The sequence below is a fragment of the Halichoerus grypus genome, chromosome 9 (genome assembly GCF_964656455.1).
Source record: "Halichoerus grypus chromosome 9, mHalGry1.hap1.1, whole genome shotgun sequence".
Lineage (NCBI taxonomy): Eukaryota > Metazoa > Chordata > Mammalia > Carnivora > Phocidae > Halichoerus > Halichoerus grypus.
This window is the reverse complement of record NC_135720.1, coordinates 31868308-31895518: the sequence shown is the minus strand read 5'-3', so window position 1 is coordinate 31895518 and position 27211 is coordinate 31868308. Positions and strand designations below refer to the sequence as shown.

The 27211-nt window shown below is 36.8% G+C and overlaps 1 protein-coding gene across 1 annotated transcript in view; it reads left to right on the top strand.

Moving 5' to 3' along the window:
- Positions 1 to 27211, top strand: part of ENPP1 (ectonucleotide pyrophosphatase/phosphodiesterase 1) — a 72419-nt gene that overhangs the window by 31648 nt on the left and 13560 nt on the right. The window contains exons 2-19 of the mRNA XM_036120819.2: positions 3429 to 3501; positions 4948 to 5064; positions 6059 to 6184; positions 7065 to 7125; positions 9568 to 9665; positions 11455 to 11534; positions 12627 to 12746; positions 13822 to 13931; positions 14805 to 14870; positions 15166 to 15238; positions 17613 to 17721; positions 18537 to 18668; positions 20687 to 20718; positions 21655 to 21782; positions 22941 to 23010; positions 23725 to 23812; positions 24934 to 25103; positions 25945 to 25996. Coding sequence (XP_035976712.2) covers positions 3429 to 3501; positions 4948 to 5064; positions 6059 to 6184; positions 7065 to 7125; positions 9568 to 9665; positions 11455 to 11534; positions 12627 to 12746; positions 13822 to 13931; positions 14805 to 14870; positions 15166 to 15238; positions 17613 to 17721; positions 18537 to 18668; positions 20687 to 20718; positions 21655 to 21782; positions 22941 to 23010; positions 23725 to 23812; positions 24934 to 25103; positions 25945 to 25996 — 1705 coding nt within the window. The remainder of the gene's footprint in view (positions 1 to 3428; positions 3502 to 4947; positions 5065 to 6058; positions 6185 to 7064; positions 7126 to 9567; positions 9666 to 11454; positions 11535 to 12626; positions 12747 to 13821; positions 13932 to 14804; positions 14871 to 15165; positions 15239 to 17612; positions 17722 to 18536; positions 18669 to 20686; positions 20719 to 21654; positions 21783 to 22940; positions 23011 to 23724; positions 23813 to 24933; positions 25104 to 25944; positions 25997 to 27211) is intronic.

Sequence of the window (27211 nt, the reverse complement as noted above, 5' to 3'; positions counted from 1 at the left end):
ATTCTTCCTCCTTCCTTGCTCCCTCCTTTATTCCCACTCCCACAGTTGCCTGATCCCCAGTCTTCTCCCAGTTCTCAAACATTTGTATCCACATGGTCCCAACCCTGTTCAGCCACTACAGCCACATTTTGACTCTTATCAGCTTTTCTGCTCAGTTTCCCCTGCCCTCCCATCTCCCCACGCCATGTTATCTTTTTGTCCCAAACCTCCACTCCCAGCTTTGGGATTCCAGGCCACTTTGTGTCCATTACAGTCCATAATTTCAGGTTTAGCCGGGCTCCCAAAGCTTGAAGGTCTTTTCACTCTTCTCTTGTTGACTCAGTCTCCTTTGTCTCCACGGATTTGCAACCATTCTTCATTTGGGATGTCCTACGCCCCCTCATTACAGAGCCCCGGCTAGACTTCTTCACTCCCAGGAGATATTCTTACTTGCCCAAGAAGATTGAGGGCATCCACCATCAGCTGCTTCCAACTTCCTCTGGCTGTATCTCAGTTTTGTATCTTCCTCTCAGCCTTCTTCTGACGTGTCTATCTTTGAGGCTAACCTCCTGAGATTGTATAGATTAAACTGACTTTTTAAGCCAGTTTCTTAAAGTGAACTTATTTCTTGGTTTTTGTGTGTGTGTATGTGTGTGTTTGTTGTGAAGACAAACAGTTTTGAAATAAGCAGTCTTGGACAACTCTATTGCCCACTTGTGAGAGTATGGACGGCCCTGGTTTTGCATGACTCTGTGGCATGCTCAATTTCAGTTACCACAGTTTAATTAAATAACACCAGGCCCCCCAACAACATGGTTTAAGTTTCAGTTACCAAAATTTATTAACTATGAGGAGTTGCATAGAATACAGTCTTTGCTGCTAGCGTTTTCTGTCCACAAATCACTGTGTAAATAACAGATGCATATGGTGGCCAGTGACCAACATGGTTTCTTTTCACGTCTGTCAGTGATTGGTTATGATGCATCTATTGGTCGTTCACAGACAGCAAAGAAAGTGGTTGCGTTGCTTCTTTGTCTGCTGGTGGTAAATGTACATGGCATTTTATACAGATGGATGATCGAAAGAGAGAATTGGCTGATAAAGATGACAATTCAGTAAAGGAAAGAAAAGTGATAATGCCAGAAGTGAGATTCAGTTCACATGTAAATGGGGTTCTGGAAGAAAAAGGCAACCATGGGAATGTTAACACTGCCTCTGTTCAGCAGCCTCTAGCTATGCAGCCAGAAGAACTGAGTGATGGTGAGTTTATGGACATAGTGAGGAGCATGGTTATGATGGAAAGGATGAGGATGTCCCAGAGGAAGGGACCCCGGCACAAGAATTCATATTAAAGGAACTTGTGGAGATACTTCACATTATTAAAAGTGCGAAGGTTAAAACATGGAAAACTGATCTAAGCTTGGAAAGGAATGTGGCCAGTTGGCAAGGCATGGAAAATATACTCATTCTGTATTGTAAGCTCTATGATGAGAAGGAGAAGAAGATAAAGCACTGTTCAAATTGTTCTTGCTAAGTTTATTACAATGAAAACTTTAATTCTCCATGTTTTCAATGACAGTAAACTAAATACAGATTAGCTTTACAATTTTTTCATTTCCCTATATGTTTATGTTCAACAGTAAGAGTTTTTAGTGTTTTTGATAGAGACTTAAAAATTACCTTTCATATGTTTGTGTCCACTTATACCACCATCAAAGGTTTAGGGGAATCTGTTAGTGCTCTCTGCTGGTACCTTGTTCTGTTTGCCATTGTTTACTCGTTTGTTCAAGCTCTTCCTCTGGTGGCTCCCTACTTCAATGGACATACATATACTTAGGTTTTTGATTTCCTAAGAAAAAGGCTTCACCTCGACCCTGTTGTGTTTGAGACCCACTATACTCTTGCTCTCCCTTCCTTTACCCTCATTTTTTTCTGAAATAAGTTAGACCTGCTGATTCAGTTTACTTAACCATTTTCTTTCTCTTTAGTTCTTGTAGTCACTTGATATTAGGCACCTCGAGGACAAAGGTCATGTCTGTTTTATTACTGAGTATCCAGTACCTAGCCTGGCGACTGGCATATATGGTCAAGACTTGATATGTCTCATTTGAGGAGTGAGTTCATAAAAGCCTGCACCCACCATCCACCCTGTCCCATTCACCCATTCCTCATCTCTATTATCTCTTTAGCTTGGCTTTTGGGAAACACCACTCCACCTGTCCCCACTACATCCATTCCCCTTTGCATATTCTTTGTTCTAGCCAAAGTAAGCTGCTCGTTGTTTATTTGCTGCCTTCCATTTCTTCCTTCAGACCTGTCCTTACGCTGGCCTTCCTCCTAGAAGTGTGCTCTATTATATCATTGATCATATCATATCATCATCTCCCCCTTTCAGAGCCCTGCCCAAAGTCTTTCTCCATGAAGCCTTCTCTGATTTCCTTCTCTTCAACCACTGCAACCTTTCTCCTTCTTTAAACAACTATGGGACTGGAGCTGCCTCCTAGGACTTGCCAAATATGAGCCATTTATGCTGTTATATTTACCTTTTCCCACACAAATAGAAGCTCCCTGAGGCATCTGTTACTCTTTCCTGTGTATAACACAGACTTTACACATAGTTGGTACTGAATGCATGGTTTGTCGGATTTTCCTGCAAAGTGAGATTCCAGAGAGCTCTCAGGGAAACTCCATGCCACTAAAAATATTGCGGGTTCTCTGGATTTTTTTTTCTAATCCTCAAATAAAAATTCTGTGTGGTGTGTCTACTTATCTTAAAATGTCAAAGGCCACAAGAGTGGAGACTGAGAAAGTGGCAAAATGTTAGAGCTGGAAAGAATTTTAGCGATCCATGAAGTCCAGCCCTTTAATTGTATAGGTGAGTAATCTGATGTCCAGAGCATGTAAGTGATCTCCCCCAAGTCACACAACCGGTTTGTGGTAACATTTGGGCCCACAGCGCAGTTCCCAGCCCTGTCTAGTGCCTGTCCCCACAAACTGCCGTGGGGCATGGGGCATGTGCGGATATTGTTTAGGGTTTATGTAGTTAAACTATGGAAAAGAGGCATCTAATAATCTCATATTACCTTTTATGGATTAACAAATAAGAAATTGAATCTCTAAATAGATTTTTTTTTCCCCTTCTCTCCTTCCCTTAATTATTTCCAAATTCTCTGACTGGATTTATTTGCATTAACTGGGAAATTTCTGGAAGCATTAATCTTCGATGGCATAGATTCATTTGCTAACACTTAAGTAAACTTTTTCTTGAAATAAAACATACATACAGAAAAATGCACAAAGCATAGGTATGCAGTTTGAATTTTCACAAAGCACGCACATCCATGTGACCTGCACCCACATCAGGAAAGAAAGCAGCACCAGCAACTTTAGAAACATTTGACGCAATAAAAGGGTGTAAAGCTATATAACTTTCTTCTTTCTCCCCACAGGTATTGTCAGTCTGTGTGTTAACAACAATCCTTGGTTGTATATTTGGGTTGAAACCCAGCTGTGCCAAAGAAGGTAATTACTACAGTAATTCGTGTGCACACGTGTGTGTGTGTGTGTGTGTGTGTGTGTGCGTGTTGCTATTTAGACTTCTTCAGAATATGATTGAGAAAGTGTTAGGTCCTAATCTGTGGGTTCTCAGTAGTTACTGCAGATTTGATGCCGGTTTGAAGCTCTTTTATTGAATCAGCCATATAATACTCTATTTGCAAAACTTCATCCTAAAACAACAAAGAGGGGCTAGGACCAAAAAATCAACCAGACAAAGAGAAAACCCCCAAGCAACAAAAAATAAATTAAGAACAGTGAAACAAGCAAATATGGCCTAAAGATTCTGGTGCTGGGCCCCTGGAACCCTCTCCCTGACTTTCTCCAGGGACTCCTAAGACACTCTTTTTCCCCAGGGAGTTAGTTGCTGAAGCAGCCCTGGATGGGTTACTAGGTAACCAGGTAGCATCTCTGGGCAATCAGAAACTGATTGTTACATGCCCTTGGCTTTTAAAATTGCGGGCCTTGGTGGTCAGGAGCTACTAGGATTATTCCTTTTTTTCTGTTGGATTTGCATTATTTTACAAGTGGATTTTAGTAATCTAATGAAAACCTAGCTTTTTCCAGGTATCTAGTAAACAGTTACAACATAAAATTATTGTTTTTGATAAGAAGTCTTCCTTCCATATTCACCATGTATCCATTTAACAAAAACTTGCTAGTACCAACCAGCATCTTGTGGGGTGCCAGGATGCAGTATGCTGGGCAAAATCCACGTGTGGTCTTTGTCCTTAAGCTGGTAGTCTAGTGTGAGACTGGGATAGTAACCAAATACTCTAGTTCGGATGGAAATAAGTGACGGAGGGGAAGGACAAGGTTTTATAAAAGCTTAAAAAAAGTAAATCAGACCTTGACTGGGAAATTTGGGCACCAGCTGGATCTGAAGGCCAAATCTGTATTTTAGGTGATGGGGGGAGGGGTGCTCCTGCAGAATGTTCATACACGGACATCACTTCTTTTATACACCAAGCCTGGGTGTGAGGTAAGTCAGGCATTCTTTCTCTTTCTCTGAAATATTCAGATAATTAATTTTAAAACCTTATCTCACATTTCGAAATTTTAGAGAACTTTATGGCTGTGTAAGCCAACCTTTTCTGAGCATAAAACATTCAGCACAAGTCCTTCTTCTGACTTTCTTTACCATGCCATAAGGATTTAAGTCTTAGCAGCCCCAGTTGGGTTTGTCATAAATTTTAAAAGTTCTTTTTTTCTATGGCAAGAGATAAAATCAAAACTCTGTGCCTTCTCTTTGTGCCACTTTCTACGTGTATTTGTGAAAAGATTCTTGGGTACCTTTATTACGCCATCTGTGTTTTCTAAGGTAGGATTTGAATCTATCTTAGGTATATTAGTTGATGTTTGCTTTGTGCTTCTATGATCTGAAAGCTCTAACTCATTATTCTATATTTTCAGTGAAAAGTTGCAAAGGTCGCTGTTTTGAGAGAACATTTGGCAACTGCCGCTGTGATGTTGCTTGCGTTGACCTTGGAAACTGCTGTCTGGATTACCAGGAGACATGTATAGAACCAGGTAAATAAAACTATGCAGGGAGGGCACCTGGGTGGCTCAGTTGGTTAAGCAACTGCCTTCAGCTCAGGTCATGATCCTGGAGTCCCGGGATCGAGTTCCGAGTCAGGCTCCTGCTCAGAGGGGAGCCTGCTTCTCCCTCTGACCCTCCCCCCTCTCATGCTCTCTCTCTCTTTCAAATAAATAAATAAAATCTTAAGAAAAATATGCAGGGAAAAAGATGGGGATCAGGGACAAGTTCTGCATCTTTGAGGTATGTGACTTATCTAACTCATTTGAGATTTTTAAAAATTTGGCCTTTGTATTTCCTTAGAGAAAAAAATGTCATGAGTTTTGCCTTTGTTCAACACTTTATGGAGAGCCAAACCATGCCTGTTTTTAATGTATGCAGAAAGCCAATATAATCTAATTTGCACTTAAACTAACTTCAAAAAGGCTGCTTGAAATATATGAATATTTTCAGTGTGGGCTCATTAAAACAAGAGTTCTTAGACATCCACTTCTTTTTATTGAAGTATAGAGTTGACACAGAATGTTACATTAGTTTCACATGTACTTACATGTCTACTTACACTTCAAAATAAAACCATCAGAATATGTATGTTTTCTCAGTTTGATTTGGATTTCTCTACGTAGGTCATGGATATTTAATATTTAAATGAGAATAAACCAGATTCAGGTGAAATTTTGAGAACCCTGAAAACGGCTGGTGGGAAAAAGCCAAGAAAGATCTATATAAGAATTGTACGATAATAATGTTTGTCCGTGTTTTAAAATGACGAAATTCTGTTCTTTTTAGCAACATAACAACACTTACTGCATGCATGTTTTCTGTTAGTTCACATCAACCACTGTGGTGGCCGACCCTGCGAGGAACTCTGAGGAATGAAAGAGTTCCTTGTGTCTCGTGGATCCTGCCCCAGAGGAGAGCAAGTCTGCGTCCACTTCCAATGTGTTGAATTTGGACTGTAACATGTATTTTGTTGTTTGTTTCTAGAACGTATATGGACTTGCAGCAAATTCAGGTGTGGGGAGAAAAGGTTGTCCAGAAGCTTGTGCTCCTGTTCAGATGACTGCAGGGACAAGGGCGACTGTTGTGTCAACTTCAGCGCCGTGTGCCAAGGTCAGCTCTCCACACGCCCGTCTGGTTCCACAGCAGCCTGCCATCCTCCTTGGTGGCGGCGGGGTTTTGCAGAGCTGTCATTTTTTACATTAGGGATCCTGTTTATTGACCAACTGTGTTGGCCGAAAAGATATTTAAAAAGCATTTTATTAAAGAAAAATTCAAACGTGCGAGTCAGGAAAGTACGCAGTGAATCTTGTACCCATCCATCAGTTGAGGAATTCCTACGACCTACACACAGCAAATCTTGTTCTGTGTATAGTTACTCCTTCTCCCGCTACACCCCTTCATGTTATTTTGACATTAGCTACACATTTAATGCTGCCTTGTGGAAAGATGGCTTTTGCAGTCCTGGCTGACTTCTATGTCCCAAGTGCCCTCGTTGTGAATGAGGACAGTGTCTGCCACATGTTGAAAGAAGAGATGTGAAATTACTGCCCAGGGTTATAGGGTATTATGTGAGCTGATGCTATTGTGATGTCTTGTCCAAGGGTTCTTTGAAATTGATATGAGGGGAACTAAGATATCCAGGATTTAGTACTAGAAGATGTTGTTGGGTGGATAAAAGGAGGCTTGTAAATTTTGGCTGAAAATATCAACCACTCAAGAATGAAAAAGGTGCCTTTAAGTTCCCACAAATACAGTAATATGTTTTAGTCTTGCAATTATACATTTTTTTTCTTCCTGATATCAACTAACTCTTACTATGAGACATAGTAACTTTCTGTATTTGTTGTATTTCCCTAGAATTATGCCCCATATTATCTACATATCTGTTAACATTTTGTTTTTGGAATCTGTCATAATATGTCTCACAGCATCACAGTTACTGTTACTGTTCAGTGTGTTCAACTTGTTTTATTTCTTGAAAATATTTTAGGAGAGAAAAGTTGGGTAGAAGAAACTTGTGAGAGCATTAATGAGCCACAGTGTCCAGCAGGGTAAGATGATATTCTGAAATACTACTTTTTAGAGTACTATTTTTTTCTCTTTCCACAGAATAAAAATAATAATCATTGGTTCATTAAATGTTGTTTTTAGTCAGGCCTTGTGTTGGGCACGGGTGGTGTAGAGTTAATTATGGGATGACCCTTCACTCTGGAAGCTAACAGAAAAAAAGGAAGGTCATGACTATTTAGTCTTTACTGTCCATGAGCAATGGGTGGAAATCTTTTGTCTTTCTCATTAGGACGGAAGGCCTTTTACTTTCTTTCTTTTTTTTTTTTTTTTAATTTTATTTTATTATGTTATGTTAATCACCACACATTACATCATTAGTTTTTGATGTAGTGTTCCATGATTCATTGTTTGCGTATAACACCCAATGCTCCATTCAATACGTGCCCTCCTTAATACCCATCACCAGGCTAACCCATCCCCCCAACCCCCTCCCCTCTAGAACCCTCAGTTTGTTTCTCAGAGTCCATAGTCTCTCATGGTTCATCTCCCCCTCCAATTCCCCCCCTTCCTACTATCTTCTTTTTTTTTTTTTCATTTGTGGCTTTGAGAGTTAAACCTGTAGCAAATTACTTTATAGCTTTCTTTTTATTTTTTGTATTTTGGTTCACTTATAAATTTTGGGGGATAAGCAATGTATCTGTGAGAGAATGTTGCATAATTTTTATTATTCATATTGGTTCTTTTTGTCCATAAAGTATTTTGCACGGTACCTTATGTATACTAGGCCATCGAAAAAATTTGTGTGCAATTCAAAGAGGGGAAATTTTATGAAGATGTTAGATATATTTATCTTTGCTCCACTTGAGATCTACGGCCTTGTATAATTTGAATTATTCATCTTCAGAGATACATTTTTACCTTTTTAAAGTCATGATCTTTTTCCAAACTATTAAAAATTTTAAAGCTGTACTTTAGCTTATTTTGTTTGTGTATATAATTTATTTTTGCCTTATAGGATGTGTATTTTTTTTCCTTTGGATGAGAGAGCACTTTTTTGTTTAAAACAACAGTAGTAGCAACAAAAACTAAACCCAAACCAAAAAATTACAATAGAAGAGACTTTTTTCAAAGGGACCTCTCCTGTACCTTGAGCTGTCCTTTAATTCCAAGGTATATTGGAAAATTTAGATTTAGTGAATTTTAAATCTTTCTTTTCCTTCTACACATTGGTCATTATTTTTCAGTGGTAATATTGATCCTTTGAGTGGAAATGTAACTATTCCTTTCTTTACAATGAGATCATAATTAGGAACATGTGTTATTATACTGCAAGTCATGCTAGTATATTTACCTGGTGGCACAATAAACTGTTTATGTTTTATGTTGAGTGAATACAAATAATTTCATACAGTTATGGACCATTGAGACCCTGTGCAGCTGATTCTAGAATCTTCTAACTGAGCTATGGTACAAACACTAGTTAGTGGAAGTTACATACTAATTTTTTTTTTCTTTTGTGTTTGTGTGTGAGAGTAAGCTGAGGAGGAGGTAGAATTGGAAAAAGGCAAGGCAAAATTAAGCATTTACTCTCAAATTTTAAATTACTGAGTACACTGCTTTTTACAGTTATCCTGTTATGTACACATCTCCTGTCATCCCCCAGATATCATTAAAAGTTCAAAATTTCTGAACCATGCCTGCTCTGGTTTGGCCATGTAACAGTTGCCCATAAGTTATTCTCTTTGACTGCACACATCATTGTGTTTTTTGCCTTGGATTTCCACACCACATACATTGTGTGTGTGTGTATATGTGTGTGTGTGTGTGTGTGTGTGTGTGTGTCTGCGTGTACGTACACGTGCACCCTCATTGTTCATTCCTAGCTTTGGATCATTTCTTTGTTTATTTAAAAGTAGTGAATACATCTCAAACTTCTCTACTAAATAGTAATATCTTTCAAATATAGTAAATTTAAAAACTAAATTTTATATATAATTTATGTGATATGAGGTACCATCTAGTAGATTCACGTAGAGACAATATCAGAAGATAGTTGTTCAGGAAAAAACTTAATGGAAACAAAAACATATTTAGAAAATGCTGTTTATTAACATTTATTCTCCTGCAAATTGGGAAAATATTACTACATTTTAGTAGCATTTGGTTCAGCTTTTGGAATAGCAGGGACTATGAATATTCTCCATATAGTGGCTCAAAATGGTATGAGTGCTTAAGAAATACTATTTGTTGATATATGTATATATCATATATATTTAATGAAATGTAAAAGCATGTATATAAATGTCAATGTAAAATCTCCTTTATAAGGATGCTTGCTGAGCTTGTTAGTTTACTTTAGATTACATAACCAACCTCAGTGAGAAATCTTCACTGGACCTGTGCCAAGGAAGGAGAAGAACCTTCATGGATGTTTGTCTTCCTTCTCCTTCTTTAAACATTGTTTTTTCTTTTTCATTATCCAGGTTTGAAACGCCTCCTACCCTCTTATTTTCCTTGGATGGCTTCAGGGCAGAATATTTACACACCTGGAGTGGCCTTCTTCCTGTTATTAGCAAACTAAGTGAGTAACTTCAGAGTTCTCTGTTGGGAGTGTCACCATTTTGGTGAGATAGACTAGGGATGCTGGCTTTTTTTGGAAAAATACCGGCAGAATGTGTTTTACCAAACATCACTACTGCAAAATAGTTGAACCTGATGATAAAGAATTAGTCTCCAATATTATAATTACTTTGAAGCTGCCTTTTAAATACTTCTAAGATAATACAGTTTATATATTTTTTTTCTTAGAATTTTGGATTCCTTTTGTGGAAAAACCATTTATTTAATATTTATCACATTTTAAGATAGAATTTTCAAAATGAAAGTATTTCTGATATGATTCTAGTAGTGTGGACATTGAATATTTCCAGTTATCCTATAGTATCGTGTAGCATCCTTCCAATTTCTTTGCCTCATACAAAGGCCTTAATGGAATGATTATTCTATAAGTTATTGATGCAATAGTAGAATGGTCTTAATATTAATGCTGAGGTTTTAAATCACATTAACCCCCAGTTAGGGGTATCACTTGTATCATCATTTTTATTGAGAAAGGAAAAAAATTGTATATGGGTGTAAAAATTGTAGAACTTTGCACATTATCAGTGATCAATAGTTAAGTAGTTACAGTGTAATACAAGGCTGAAATAGAAGTAAATACAATGATTTTAGTGTTCTGGAATTCTAAAATATTATTTACTAGACTTGAGTATATGAGATTAAACATTAAAATCATTCTCAGTAAATACATGTGTGCATTTATTTTACTTCTTTTATGAGAAACCTAAAGTATTTTGGGAAAACGTTTTAAAATTTCTGTGTTTAATTTCTACCTAGAAGAAAATAATTTTTATACATAATCATTGACATGGAAAAAAAGTCTTCAGCAAAAAGCAGGCATCATCAAGGAAGGCTCTGTGCTTACCAGTTCGGCCCATGGGCTTTGGAGCTTGAATCTGGTCCTTTGTGACCATTAGGAGGAAAGTTTGTTTCCATAGCACCAAACATGCATCCTGAGTTCAGAATTAAGGAGTTGTGGATACTATATGTGAAGTTTAAAAGAAATCAGCACACAATTAGCCTAAGCCCCAGCTGTGGATAATTGGGGGACATACTTTGTAGCTCTGCACTGTTTGGAAGGCATTGAGATAGATAGATGCTTGCCAGTTGGAGGAACGTTTTCAGCAGTGATGTACTGGAATGCTTGATTCATTAGTTTATGTAGTTTTTTCCTCAATAGTAGAGACAGGAGAAAAGGAGCATGATATCAAGGCTAAATCCGGAGCAGTCTGACTTCTGTGCTTTCTCTGGCATGAAGCCAGATGATGCCTTTTATCTTTAGAGACGTGTTGCGTTTGTCCAGAGTTAGCTGGTTCTTGATTTTCACACTGGGACACTGTCCCCCACCCCAGCTACTGCTTCACCCTTGTTTTAATTTTGCAGATTTTGCTACCAATGCAGTTTGTTTTTGTTTGTTTTTTAACAACCTCTTAAAACTTGTATATGACCACTAAGTGATATCAGACAAAGATCTAGTAGGCATCATTATTGCACATGGTCCATCTGGAACTTCATGTTATTGATAAGCATGGGATAATTCTTTCATTGGCTTAATTATCTTGTTTAATATTTTTCTGAGAAAAATTAACTTATCTTAACATTGAATTGAATCTATAGTGTTGCTTTATAATTAACCCTAAAGTTTTATATGGTTTTAATACTATTTAGACTTATTTACTAGCAAAGCTAGATGAAGTAAACAGATTGTCAATTGCATTTAATAGCAATCTTTAATTTTTTTTCCCTTGTAGAAAACTGTGGAACGCACACCAAAAACATGAGACCAGTGTATCCAACAAAAACTTTTCCCAATCACTACAGTATTGTCACTGTAAGCTCCAAGTTTCAACTTTTATATGTTGTTCACAGAAGTGAGATGTAAATGTTACATTTTTTGAGGGAATAATTAGACATCGGATCAGAAAAGAATAACTTCTTTTCCAGTATATAATTAAGCAAGGAAACCTAGCCAAATCTGCACTTTGGGGAAGGTCACTTTACCTTCTGGTCTCGATTTTTCCATCTTGAAAAGAGACTATAAAGACTCCAACAAATGGTTTCTTGGTTTCCTTTCGGTTTTAAGATTTCTCCAATTTTTGTGTCTTGTTTCTTCTTACAGTTTTGTAGCTTGCTGTATTTGTAAAATTTGTCCTACACTCATGGGTTCTCAACTTGTCTTTCCAATCATCTTGATGTATGAGCTTAAGCAATCCGTTTTGCCTGACTCTAGAGAGGATTACAGGCCTGTTTTTGTTTCAAAGTTTCCCAGTTTAATTGGAGTCCAGAAAAAAAGTCAAATTCATTAGGGTTGAAGCCAGAAAATTAATTCTTTAGCTTGTAGTAATACGAGCTGTTCTCAGACTCAACTAAAACAAAGTTTGTTCTACAGAAATGCTTTACTCAGCAATGCAAAAGGAAAATACAACACTTTTTTAAAAATTGGGGAGGCTGGAGGGGTGCCAGGGTGGCTCAGTTGGTTAAGCATTCGACTCTTGATTTCGGCCCAGGTCATGATCTCAGGGTTGTGAGATCCGGCCCTTGTCAGACTCTGCTCAGCGTGGAGTCTGCCTGTCCCTCTCCCTCTGCTCTTAGCCCCGCTTGCACTCTGTCTCTCTCAAATAAATAAGTACATAAAAATAAAATCTTTAAAAAAATTGGAGGGGCTGTCATTTATATAGACCCTCATCCATACGATTCCTCACTTATTTTCTCCTGTTACATAATTTAAAACACAAATACTATATAAGATCTTGAGTGGTTGGTTGTGTTTTGACAATCCCATTGTTTTGTTCTTCTCTCCTTAAACTGTGTTAAGTTTCTTGTAGCTTCAGTTACCTGTTTCTCTTCGATGATTTTGTTCTTTGACTTTATTTAACATTGAAAAACTCACAACTTGCATAAAACCTGTTTTTGTCTTTTTTAGGGACTTTATCCAGAATCCCATGGCATAATTGACAATAAAATGTATGATCCCAAAATGAACGCTTTCTTTGCACTTAAAAGTAAGGAGAAATTTAATCCTGAGTGGTACAGAGGAGAACCAGTGAGTTGTTTGTTTGTTTGTTTGTTTGTTTGTTTGTTTTAGCTACTAAAATAGTTTTTTTTTTTAATTCTCATCTATTTCAATTAGAGTAAAATAACAGATTCCCTGGAGCTTTTAATAACCTACGTCATTGATCTTGTCTGTGGCCATCCTTTTGTAGATGGAGATGAATGCTGATAATCCTAAATACAGCTTGTATCATTGTGTAATGGGAGTAGTTTTATTTCATAGCTGCGTTGGGGAAATTCTGAATCATTTTTCTTTTCTGCTTGATTCTACCTTCTTGTACTAGTAGTTTATAGCAGTGGTCTGGGGGCCATATTTTGATCCACACAAAACTAACTGTATCTAAAGGAGGTCAACTTTGACTTCATTTGTATATGCTAACTTAGAAGGTTCTTTCTGGCCATCATTTAGGTGTGTTCTTTGTATTTTTTAAAAAATTGCCACAAAAATTCTGTGGGGTCATTTTGGATAGTCTCGATATTCCTCTAAGAAGGAAAAAGAGCATGATGTTTAATTTGCAGGGTATAAATTCAAATTTCTTGCTGATATTTAAAATGATGTGACTTTGGGCAAATTATTCTTTCTGTGGCTCAGTTTTCTCAGATTTATACTGCAGATGATATCATTAACTACCTCGGGGTGTGATTCTGAGGATTAGCCAAATTAATAATTGGGATGCTTATGGAGATACTATTTAGAATTGTAATTGGCAGTAAGTACTTGTAAATGTTAGTTACATAACAAAAATGTCAACAAATTACATACATGTATGCTTGGGAATATTTTCTTCTTTCGAGGGGAGCCCATTAAGTAAGGCTAGGGCTCTGAAAGTTGCAGAGGTTGCCAACTGATGGTGTCTATATTTTTTAGGTTACTTTAATCTCTGATGATTTCATTTCATTTTGCTGCTGAGTCCTACTAAGTGATTATTTTATAGTCTCACTGCTGAAGCTCCTTAACCTCAAAAACACTGTAACACTGGAGAGGAGTGCATTGATGTCGCATGAACATGTACTTTCCTAACATGCACGATTGTACATTTCTGACTTGCCTTCATTCTCTTCCCCAGATTTGGCTCACTGCTAAACATCAAGGCCTGAAAAGTGGTACATTTTTTTGGCCAGGATCAGATGTGGAAATTAATGGAATTCTCCCAGACATCTATAAAATGTATAATGGGTATGTATAGGTACACTTTTTTCAGAACAGCTAATCTGTTTTAAAGCTCAGCTTATCCTTTTTATCAAGTCCCAAGTTCCAGCATTTCTGTGATGTGTTGGCTGAAAAATGAGAACAGTCAGAAAAAGAACTCCACCTTTTAGATGGAGGGTAAATAAGTTTTGGGTAGTTGGATGGACAGTAAAAGTAGACAAAGTTTTTTTCTCGAAGTTTTGTAGAAAGCGCTGGTAACATGTTGGAGTTTGCATTCAGATCTTTGGGCAGGAATAAAAAATGAAGTTGTGGGGACTGACTCCAACTTTTATTTAAGAGTCACGAGTGAGTGAGCTGTCCATGAGGTACCCTTTGTAGAATGTATTGACACATGGGTTATTCACCTGGTAACAATCACTATTCTCAGATACAGGAATAATATCCTCAAGTAGATATAAGAAGCAAATTTTTATTTTTATTTATTTATTTGAGAGAGAATGTGTGAGTGGGGCGAGGTGCAAAGGGAGAGGGAGAGAGAGAATCTCAAGCAGACCCCTCACCGAGTGGGGAGCCCAACACAGGGCTTGATCTCATGACCCTGAGATCACAACCTGAGCCAAAATCAAGAGTCATATGATTAACAGGCTGCCCCACCTAGGCGCCCCAAGAAGCAAATTTTTAAACCCAGTTACAGGTTTCATATGTGTAAAGCTTAACCTTTGTTCCTTTATTGGGGAAACAAATTTGAGTTTTCAAATTAAACTTTTGCATTGTTTTAAACACAATTAATGCATGGGATTGTTTTAGTCTTTCAGTGCTATTTTGGGTAAGAAAAACCCTGATATTTTAAACTCGGATAATTGTCACAAATTGTTTCATTTTGCTTATTCTTAATTTTAGTTCAATACCATTTGAAGAAAGGATTTTAGCTGTTCTTAAGTGGTTGCAGCTTCCTAAAGATGAAAGGTATGTAAAGGCCTAATTTCTATGGTAAATACTCCTTCGTTTTATAGAAATTACACAATATTTTAAAATGAGCTGCAAGAAACTTGGCAATTGGCTCTGGCCTTTTATATCCAAATGAACTCTTTTTATGGAGCATTTTGAAGAATTCCAAACCTGTAAATTATTTCTCAGCAAGTTTAGAAATGTTACCCCAGTGTTGTAGACTTTTTAATCACTATCGATTGTTAAATTATTCTTTCCATTCTGTTTTACAATGTGTTTATAAAATATTACATTTTGATGCTGTTTGATTTAGACCACACTTTTACACTCTGTATTTAGAAGAACCAGATTCTTCAGGTCATTTGTATGGACCAGTCAGCAGTGAAGTAAGTACCTTTTTATCAGTGATTACTTCTAACTAAACCTTGCTTTGCAAAAAGCAGGTTTCTAGACCATTCTCTAAGATTCCAGGATTTGGAATGAGTAGTAAGCACAGTTTTACTAAACCAAAGGATGCGCTTTCGTAAAAATAACAGTAGGGAGAATTTGTCTTGTCTGTACTTTCCACAGTGCTAAATCGAACTGATGGTAAATTCTATATTCTCAATTCCAAAGCCTTTATCTACTCCATTTCTCCCTACATTGACCTAAAAACTAAGGGCTCTTTGGAAATGTTGTAAATGGGTAAGACTCCAGTTTTCTATGTAAATATAGGAGAATTAGCACAAGAAGCCTCCCATGACCTTTCCACCCTAGGAGATATATCTCTGATCTCTGAGCTCAGGCTCACAACAGAGCTCGGGCATCAAAAAATAGGAAATTTTGTCAGAATTGTAGAGAATTTGAAATAACTCTGGTTTTATTGGGCGGTTACTAGTAAGCTAGAGATGGGGAAACAGCTCACGGACTAAGGCTGTCAATGTAAGGTCTTACTTGACCTGACACTCTTTCAGGAACTTAGCTCACTCCTGGCTATGTTTGTAATCGGTATAGTGCTTTAAAAGATCAAATACTGCTTTCAGTTTTTGTGTGGCCATATAATTTTTGTATCTTGGAGCAGAGGAAGCATTAGAACAGAAAACAATTTGAGCTTCTTTCTTTGTACCTCTAAGCTGACTTCCCTTATGATGTCTGTTTAATCTGTGACCCTAGATCTGAAAAGAAACAAGAAGTAAGGATCTGTGAATATTGTTGGTCATGACGAAAGGAGAATCAGTATGGCCAGCGTCCCTAATCTCAGAATCTTTGTTGTCTTTTTCCCCATGTGACTCCAAGAGATAAAAGACTAGGAATAGCTAGAATTTCACCTCCAAGCTGGATAGTTTGTGAGCCTCAAAGACTCTTTAGCGCAGAGTCTAGACCAGAGCCTATCCTAAGGTGTCTGTTGTGAGCTCCAGTTTGAGAGTGCTTCTTGCTCTAAATGCTTGCTTCAGCAACAGCAGAACGAGGGGAGAACATAGGCTCATTTTTCTCACTTGAACTTAAAACACCTGCCTAAACCATCTTCTCCTGGTTTCCCTTACCCTGGGTTTACTCCAGATTTGCCCCTCTTAGAGCATAGGTTCCTCTTAGGCGCCATCTTGTCAGCTAAAAGCGAGCAGAGAGAGAGGGAAGTTAACCCTCAGTCTAGGTCTGTATTTACTCTCTAGATTTTTTCAATCAAAATCCATCTGCAGCAGGTCTAATGTAGTTAGTGATTCCATGTGCCCTTGCTTGGCTTCTGTCCTTCAACTAAGCACAAGTGCTCCTTAGAGGGGCAGTAAGGAGGACACATGATGGACAACGCAACCATGCCATCATTGGTGAAAGGGAAAAGCTTCTTGTCAGTGTTGTGTTGGTTTGACAGTTGGCCAGATGCTAGGGTAATTTTTATTCGTTCACTACATTCCCCGACACTTAAGACTCCTGTCCAGGTCAGTTTGGCTACAAGGAAGTCTAAGGCTCATTTGGTAATTATTAGATTATCAGATCATATGAATTGTAAAGTCAGTGCTTTTCTAATTTCACTGAAGATTTGCCAAAGTACTACTTTGCTGATTCATCTGCATTCAAGATTGAGCCCATTGCTTTTCATATCATATTCACCAACTTGTAACCTCTGTTAAATTCTAATATTACTGCCACATCGAAACCCACTTTAATACTTAAAAATTCCAATTCGAATTACTTGGGTAGCTTTGAGTGAATGAAAGACCATATTGAGGGAGTTTGTTTCATATTACAGTGAAATTCATTGACCATAGAGATAAGACTGATTTGATACATAACAGAAAGCACATGTAGAATTGCAAATAATTCTCCTCAGGTGGTTTTGCAAGGAGAGCTGAAAAGAGAAATGTCAAAAGCAAGTTGCTAAAACCATTTGCTCTTTTGTGTCCTTATATCATATCACATGCAGTTTGTAAGGAAATACATGCAGTTTGTAAGGAAATAATGGGTTGTATTCCTAGTTCTAATCTTAAAAATCAAATACAAGAACTCTAAAAAGCATTTCGTGAATAATTTTAACATTTTTTACAGTTTAGACAATCAGATCAGCTGGTGTCATTCCCAGTACTTATAATTGAGCACATATGTATGGGATTTGGACCCTTCTTTTATTAATGGGCATTGTTTTACCTGCCCTGTCTTAGCCTAATGTCAATCAGTTCATCATAGTAGTTGCATCCACTGAACTTTCCTTGTATTCACAGAGATAGCTTTGTATAGAAATAGCCATTAGTATGGAATCCATCACATGAAATCGCTTCCCTTTCATAGGTCATCAGAGCATTGCAGAGGGTTGACAACATGGTTGGCATGCTGATGGATGGTCTAAAGGAGCTGAACTTGCATCGATGCCTGAATCTTATCCTTATTTCAGATCATGGTAATCTGACTTTGCATCATTTACCCTTCAGGTTAAATGGTGCTCCCAAAAAAGTTTCCTTGCTTGGTTATTGTTTCATTATTTCTTCTGATTGTTATAGTTAATTTTTTTAATGTAGTTGCTTATGGAAAGTTTTTAGGAAAAAATTATATTAAACATAAAGTACAAATAAAATACAAAATTCACAGAAACCTAAGAGCCTATCAGTGACAATGTACCCATCTCCTGATTTGGGGAAGGTTTATACCAGGAATTTTAAATTGTTACTTACTTTGACCTTTAGAACATGTTTGTGTAACAGCCTTGGGAGTACAGGAGCAATGAGTGCATAAGAAAATAGAAAACAAGTTCTTTTTGTTTGTTTTTCTTATTGTTATTGTTTGCTTCAGAAATAATTACTAAAAGCTATTTCTAAAAACGGTTGTAAGAAGTTCTGTTCCAAAGAAGCTACAGTTCTGGAATGAGACTGAGAATTTTATGCTACCATTCGTATTCTAGGTGATCTGGGGGAAATGAGTAGGCTTTTATATTCAGTCTGAAACTGTGATATTCCTCCTCACATAAAGATACTGTAATACATATATAAGAAGAAATATTAAACTAATTGTGGATGAAGGAAGGGAAAAAGTTGGTTTTCTTTGGAAGTGAAGGGGTATAAATAGTTGAAATTTTGTGTCTTACCTATTGGATGCTTAACTAGCGTGCACACTGAGCACATAGTTATTGAATTAAATTCTGGAGGTGAAAGAAATTCTCTTCTATATGTTAAATTCCTTATTAAAGTTGCAACATGTTTGGGAATTTTTTTCTCCCAGGCATGGAACAAGGCAGTTGCAAGAAATATATATATCTGAATAAATATTTGGGAGATGTTAAAGATATTAAAATTATATATGGGCCTGCAGCTCGATTGAGACCCTCTGATGTCCCAGATAAGTACTTTTCATGTAAGTATATATGATGCTAATTTTGAATATGATTACATCCAGAATACATTCCTCTAACTTATTCTATCTCTACACTAAAGTGCATCAATTAGAGTTAATTTCCTTTTCATGCTTAATTTTCCAATGCAGATCTTCTGCACCCAAAGGGATTTTATAAAGGCACTGGGTGTGAGGACACAGGTCTAACCACTTATCTCTGTTATTGATTGCTAAGCATATTATTTGATGAGCTTAGTACAATTTTATGTTGTAGTGTGTGTTTTACTTGTGTTAGATTCGAGATTACTTGTACTAAAAAAAAACCTGAAAAGTTCAGCTATATGTATTCAAGTTTAATTAATGACATTCCATTAAAATAGCTTAGAGCTGTTATAGAATAATATTCTATTATGAGGAGGAATGTTGGCAATTCTGTAGTTCTTAAAATTCTATAAACAACTGGTTTCTGTCCTCAGAAATGACTTTCCTTGACCATTCCAAAACACAGTAAGAGTGTGTTTTGTAAACAGAGAAGAAGAAATTTCACATCTGTCTTGACTACATGTGGAACCCCAACTGCCAAGAAATTTTTTAAAATATTAATTCTTTTGGGGCACCTGGGTGGCTCAGTCATTAAGCGTCTGCCTTCGGCTCAAGTCATGATCTCAGGGTCCTGGAATCGAGCCCCGCATCAGGCTCCCTGCTCGGCGGGAAGCCTGCTTCTCCCTCTCCCACTCCCCCGCTTGTGTTCCTGCTCTCGCTAACTCTCTCTCTCTGTCAAATAAATAAATAAAATCTTTAAAAAAAAAAAATAAATAAAATATTAATTCTTTTGCAAATGAAGTCCATTTCCTAATTGTTTGCACCTCCGTTATGGCCTCCTTTTTAATTGCCGTCTTTGGTAACTGTCAGATACCTACAGCGAGTCTTGTTTATCTTTTTGTTATAGTTAACTTTGAAATAGAGAAAAAAGCTTGTCCGACTTTTATCGGAATTGGTTAGGTTTGGGCACTGCTGTGCTGTACATTTCCATAGATACTTTTGAATATTCATGAGGAGACACAGATTTCACTGCAGGAAAATGTTTGTGCAAATATTAAACAGTATGTTAACATAGTGACACTCAGCAAAGACTCTGTATATGCTTGGCAAATTTTAATTAGTATTTTTTTTTTTTAATTTATGAAAGTAGTATACAATTGTTACAAAGCCTGTTATAAAAACTGTACAGGTCGGGGCAGTGCCCTGTTTAGGATGGGATGGCTAAGCTTTGACCACATCCTTATCTCATTAGGTCTCTGTTTTCCAAATTAATTTATCAATATACATACATAAGATATATATATATAATACATGTTCTTTTATCTGAATAATTTCCTCAAACTTATGTAAAGTATAGCTAGAAGAATCTTTGGAAAGCTAGACATTTATTGATTTGTAGCATAGAATACACTACATCTGTGGTCTTGCTATACAAATTCAGTTTCAAAACTAGTCTACTTGCACTCTCTTCTAAGATGCCCCATGTCCTTCTTATTTGGAAGTTCTGGAATTATCAAATATCAAAATATGTAAAGTAAAAAGTAACAGTTTCCCTAAACCTCCCTAATTCACAACTCATTTCCTCTCTCTAGAGATAAGCATTACTAGGCTTGGACAATGTCTTCCCAGATATCTGGTATGCGTATATAAGACATGTTTGTTTTTTAATTTTATACCATGAAATCGTACTAGATCTAGATGCATGGACAGATAGGATGGTCAGATGGATGGACGCATATGGATGCACAGATGGATGGATAGATAATCTGTAACTTGCCTTTTCATTTAACAATATGACACAATTTCACAGGCATGGGGTGGTTCCTAACGATCTCTCTCATTCTTGCCAATGACTAATACATAATGATTTAAATAGGCTGTTTGAAACCTCTTTTGATATTTAAATATAGAGTTTGATTCTGACATTCAGCATTTTTGTTTTATTTTTAATTGTAGCATACCATCAACAATTAATTCTTATCTTTGTCCCCCCTCAGTTGATTATGAAGACCTTGCCAGAAATCTTTCTGTGAGTCTCTTTATGTTTTCATTATCTAGTTATTGTTAGTTTTGTTTAATAAATATTTAGAAAAGAGGTTCAGTATCTGTTCTTGGGATTTTAGCATTAGAATTTTTGAGTATGTGGGCCAGCATTTAAATGCCCTATTGTTTTTAAAGATCTTTAAGGACATGTCCCAGTAAACTAGCATTGAAAGTTTTTAAGGGGTACCTGGATGGTTCAGTGGGTTAAACGTCTGCCTTCAGCTCAGGTCATGATCTTGGGGTCCCGAGATTGAGCCTATGTCAGTCTCCCTGCTCACCTGGGAGTCTGCTCCTTCCTTTCCCCCTGCCCCACTCATCACTCTCTCTCAAATAAATAAATAAATAAATAATCTTTTAGAAAAAGTTTTTAAGAATTCATTTATTGTCATTGTTTAATATTTATGACAGTAAAGAAATAATTGGAAAAAAACAGAAGGAAAAAAATTTATAGCTATATCACCATAGGTACTGTTAGCATTATTATATATTTCCTACCAGTCTTTTTTATAACCATTTAAAAAATAAGTTTTTATCTTGGTGGTGAGTTGTTATCTATAGTACATTTTTTTACTTGATATGTTTTAAGTATTAAAGAAAATTCTTAATATTGTAGTTATAAGTGTTTGAAAAGAATATCAGTAGTAACTCATAAAATCGAGTTACATGGTCTAAGAATTTTGGGGTTTTTATGCAGCAATTCTGATTTCCTGTAAAAAACATGAGTATTGAATTGTTGGAAATGGTCAACTGGACATTATATAAGTAGTAAGAACTTAGTTATTTTTGCATCTGTGACTTATTGAGCAGGCTGGTAAAACTTTTTATCAGAAAAAATTCATACAGAATTAAACAATTTCAAGAGAAGTTTACACCTAAGAAAATAATGGAAATAAGAGTATTTCTTTACCTTCTATAATTTCAGTGCCGGGAACCAAACCAGCACTTCAAACCTTACCTGAAACATTTCTTACCCAAGCGTTTGCACTTTGCCAAAAGTGACAGGATTGAGCCCTTGACATTCTATTTGGACCCTCAGTGGCAACTTGCATTGTAAGTTCTAATGGTTTCCAGGTAAACTTAGCCTGATATGTTAGTGATTCAAGGTAACCACTGGGTCCTTTCCAACAATGTTGTTATATGAAAACTGTACAAATATGATTTTCTTCACTCTATCCCGGGTTTCTCAACCTTGGCTTGTTGACCTTTTGGGTCAGATAATTTGTTGTGGGGAGCTGTCCTGTGCATTGCAGGATGTTTGAAAGCATCCCCGGCTTCTACCCATTAGATGAAAAAGTATACTTTCCACAGTTGTGCCAACCAAAAATGTCTCCAGATTTTGCCAGAAATTCCCTGGGGAGGACCATCCACCCCCAGCTAGGAACCGCTGCTCTGCTCACATCCATATTGATTATTTCTTATTTTCTACATTAGTCTTATCACTTAACCATTGTATCTCTTCTGTACATTACAGCTATACTAATAATACCTTTAAATCCAGCAAGTAATTGGTAAAAGCTCTTTATAATAACAAGCAATTACTTTCTTCAAAGAGTAGTTTTTTTCACCTCAGTTTTTTGGAGTGTTAGAAAATTATTCAGATGGTTAATATTGTTAATATCTCAAAACATGATAATTAACTCTTTTGATGGTTGCCAGGAAGCCAAGGATGATAAAGCAAAACCTAAGCAGTGAACAAGGATTGAGTGAACATTTCACTGTCTCTCCTTTCACTAGAGAGCTGTGCTTTTAGTGTTTGGAAGAAAAACATGAAGGAAGGGATGGTCCTTACCCTCATATGAATAATATACTAATATTTCACGAACATCTACTGTATTCCAAAGATTTCTTTAGACTAAGCCATTTAATTTGTACAAACAACCCAACATGAGGAAATTGAAACCAGGAGAAGATAACTAACTTGCCAAAGTCACAGCTGGTAAGTAGCATAGTCAGGGTTCAAAACTAGTTATGTGTCATAACATATGGCTTTTCCCCTCCAGCCACACTGCTTATAGAGTTGATTTATCTACAAAATAAAAGATACAGGTGGCCCTTAATGCTTTCCAAGCCTGGTGGTTTTGTTTACCTTTTTTTGGTTTGTGTAACAAAATAGTTACTTATTCTTTATGGACAGAAATAATGTCACAATTATAAATTTGGCAGTATGAATAGACTTTACATCATTAATTCATATTATGTCAAAATTAGGAATCCTTCAGAAAGGAAACATTGTGGAAGTGGATTCCATGGTTCTGACAATTTGTTTTCAAATATGCAAGTAAGTAAACTTGTTATACTTAGAAAAATAGTTTATATCTGAAGAAAACTGTATAAAGTTATAGACTTAGAAACGTGGAGGGTGACTGTATGTCTTGAATGAGAATTAATGAAGCTTATAATTTTGTATAGCTGTATTACTTTGGGCATTACATTAATAGAATTTTGTTAAAATTTTATATGCATGTTTCATGAACATGTGACTTACCTCATACTAAATTTCTAATAGTTACTTTGCATATATTTGTGCTCCATTAAGAATATTGCCCCATGGTAAGTGAAAATTAGTGATTTAATAGGGGAAAAAATATCATACTTTTGTTTTAAATGAAGATGATGCCTTACATTCACTTAGCAATTTAAAATTTCAGAATATACTCACAACAGTGATTTAATTTGATGCCTACAGCACTGTGTGAGGTGGGCAGGGTGACATTTATATCCCATTTCACAGATGAGCAATGATTTCATCACCCATTCTGTTCTGTCAAGTCAGGAATTGCAGTAAAGCTGAGAGAAATATCCCACATGTCTTTAGATTAAATGTGCAACACAGGTTAAAACAGTAGCCCGCCAAGTCCATGGACACAGTATTTTTCCCATCATCTTAACCAGTTTATATATGTACAGCATGGATAATGTAAAATAATTTTGTCACCAGCTACGTACATAGCTGAAATGAATTGACACGCTCTTACTTTTCTGGCCCATCTAGGCCCTCTTTATTGGCTACGGACCTGGATTCAAGCACAGCCTTGAGGTTGACTCCTTTGAAAATATCGAAGTCTATAATTTAATGTGTGGTAAGTGGAACAGGCTTCTTTCATTTCTTCTGAAAACAGAGCTGGAATGGGATTATCGAAAGTAGGTCACATGGTGGGCACCTTTGTAGAGATGATGGTGAGGGGAGACAGACCTTCTTCTTCCTAACCCAGAGTCACTGAAAAAAATACGGGGATCGTGCCATCTGATGACTTAGTTTCTTCCACTCGGCTACACACAGGTAAAGTGGAGCACCCAGACAAGGGAGATCTGTACTTCACCAGTGTGTAGCAGTTTGCCAGGCCTTGGGCTTAATTATATGTCAATTGAAACAGGTCTGGGGTGGAAGCCTAAGAAAGAGTTTGGAGTCTGTGAAGGGTGCACAAGACAGGCGGGACCTCTGGTAGCGATGAGTTGAATGGATGACAATGTCAAGGTTGTAGAAATTGAGGAGGACCCATTAGATATATTCCTCGTTTACTCTGTACTGTCTTAATTAGTACTTTTATGGTTGGATACTGTGTTTTAAATATTACTTCCTTTTTCTGACAATGATCCTGGGTGTTTGCAAGCCTTAAATATGTCCTCAGTGTAATTCTTTTAGTGGGAGCCTATATACTTAAATGAATTCATATGTCCTAAAGCACTTAAAACAGTGCCTGGCATATCCTAAGTGCTTTACTATAGAAGCGTTTGCTGTTGTTATTACCAAGAGCATGAGTCAGACTCAGACAAAGCTGGTTTTGAATCCTAGGTCTTACTCCGTTACTAGCTTTGAGGCCTTGAGCAAAGCACTATGAGTAATCATCTACCAAATATTGGCAATAACTTATTAAATTGTTTTAAGGATTAAGTAAGAAAAATACATTAGCACAGTGATTGGCATATAATGAGCATGCCGTGGAGGTTACTATAGTCATACACATTAAAATTCAGAAGTTTCCATAGAGAAGTATAGCATACATATCAGTAATTCCATTAAGGATATCATAGTTATAAATGCTCTAAAATTCAAGAGCGTTTCATAGTTTCACTTTAGGTAGAGAGTAAAGAACTCTTATATAGATAAGGTTTAAAAAAAATAAAAGTCATAGGATAAGTCTGCTGTTTATCTGCTTTTGAAACCTCTAAGTAACCATTTACCATTCTCGGAATTATGCAGATTTACTGAATTTGACACCTGCTCCTAATAACGGAACTCATGGAAGTCTTAACCACCTCCTAAAGAATCCTATTTACACCCCAAAGAATCCCAAAGAAGTCCACCCCGTGGTACAGTGCCCCTTCACAAGAACCCCCAGACGTAACCTTGACTGCTCGTGCCATCCCTCAGTAAGTACTGACCAAAGTGTAGCCCAGTTGGATCTTAGAGCACCCTCTGCATAGCTCATGCTATAGAAACACTTAATGATCAAATTAAAATCTGTGAGTGGGCATAAATATCTATTTATGTTTAATTCTGGTGGAACACATGCCACCCTTTTATCATTTATTTTTCCTCTTCCTAGTTTTTGCATTTTCACCTCTGTCTTTATCCCTTGGTGCTGTGACTTGACTTGGGTGCAGGTTGGGAGAAGTCCAGCTGAGTCCTGGAGGATCCTGAATCATGGAATCTGTGCTGTTATCCTAGCAGTGAGGTCTTGATTATCAACCAAACACAGTATTCTTTCTCTAAAATATCTCTCAATTAATTTTAAATTTAGAGGGAAAATCGCATTTTTGGGGGGTATAAAATGGAATATGGCACTGTTTCTTTTTTACTCCCATCTTAACATATAGTTGTAAGAAGATGAAAATACGTGACAAGTGAACAAAACTGATAGTGTCCTTAAAGATCTGGGGAGCAGTTGATTTTATGCTTTCCATTTTGTTTTAGGCTGATAGAAAGACTGTAAGAGTAGTGATAAAAATTATAATGCAACGATTCTTTTCATTCATAGTGTTGTGCTTGGGTAATAGTTTTGTCTTTTTGCAGATGTCATCCGAACTTTTATCCTCTTTGTCAAAAAAATAAGTTTGACTTGTACAAGATGGCTTTATCTTTGTTCCATGATGGAATAATTAGGCTGTAGAAGTTGTTTGTTACGAGATTAAAACATGTCTCAAGACAAAAATAAAACAAAACCAAACCTCATGTCTCTCATTGCTTAAAATCGTATTATTATCTTTTTAGGTCTTGCCCGTTGTGGATTTTGAGATACAGTTGAATTTGACGGTGGCAGAAGGTAAGGCATGTTTACCCTTGAGCTTGGAATGTGGAAGCAGGTTTCTTCTCAACTGTGTGAACCACAGAACATTGGTTTGGGGCATTAGTTGAGAACAACCAATAACCTAAAAGTAGTGGTGGAGGACCGTCACCTGAGGAAACGTGGAGATGTCTTTGCTTGACGGTCTAGACTATTCGACATAAGGAAAGAAGGGATATTTACAGCACATTGTATATTTAGTGGAAGCTGAATTACTTTTTGTGAACATAGTGGAGGTGGTTTGAGATTTTGAAGATTTTTAAAGGTTTATAAGAGATCTTCAGATGTCCATTATAAACACCTGTTAAATTTCTGTCTCACCTGCTTCTTAGTTCATTATAAGAGAATATAGATTAGCTTATTTATCTAAAGTTATTTCTTCGTAACTTTTGAGTGAAGATTAAGTAGGCTTAATATTCAGACAACTGCTAACATTTGTCAGTTGTGACTGGGATGTTCAGCATCCCTTTGATACGGTCTCTGATGCACTTTGATATATTCTCTGAAACACTTGATATAGTCTCTGATCCTTAAGTTACTTGGCTCAGTTTTTTCCTTCTGGAATAAAAAGGTGAATTCTGCATAATTCCCAAGTTGAATTTGTCTATATAAAATCTCTGTAAATGTGGGGCACCTGGGGTGGCTCAGTCAGTTAAGCATCCAACTCTTTGATTTCAGCTCAGGTCATGATCTCAGGGTCCTGAGATCGAGCCCCACATCGAGCTCCACACTGGGTGTGGATCTGCTTGGGATTCTCTCTCTCCTTCTCCCTCTGCTCCTCCCACTGTTCACATGCACTCTCACTCTCTCCCTCTCTCTCAAAAATAAAATAAAATCAAAATAAAATCTCTGTAAATGTTTAGAGAAATCTTTGATGACCCTGTGATGACAGAGTGTTGTGGTGAAGGATGACACTTCTGGAATTGATCTGTGTTTGAATATGAGTGTAGGAACTATATGTGCATGGAAAAAGTATTCACTCTCTGTAAACTACTGTTTTCTCTTTTGTACAATGGGCGTATGACCTTAATTCATAGGGCTATGTGAGAATTAAATTAGATGATGTATACAAAGGACTCTACAAAGCACTTGACACTTGGAAGAAGTACAATTAATGGTCTATACTATTACTCTTTCATTCAGCTCAGTCTCATAAGTTTAGTTGTGAATTTTTGCTTTCCAAGCATCCATATC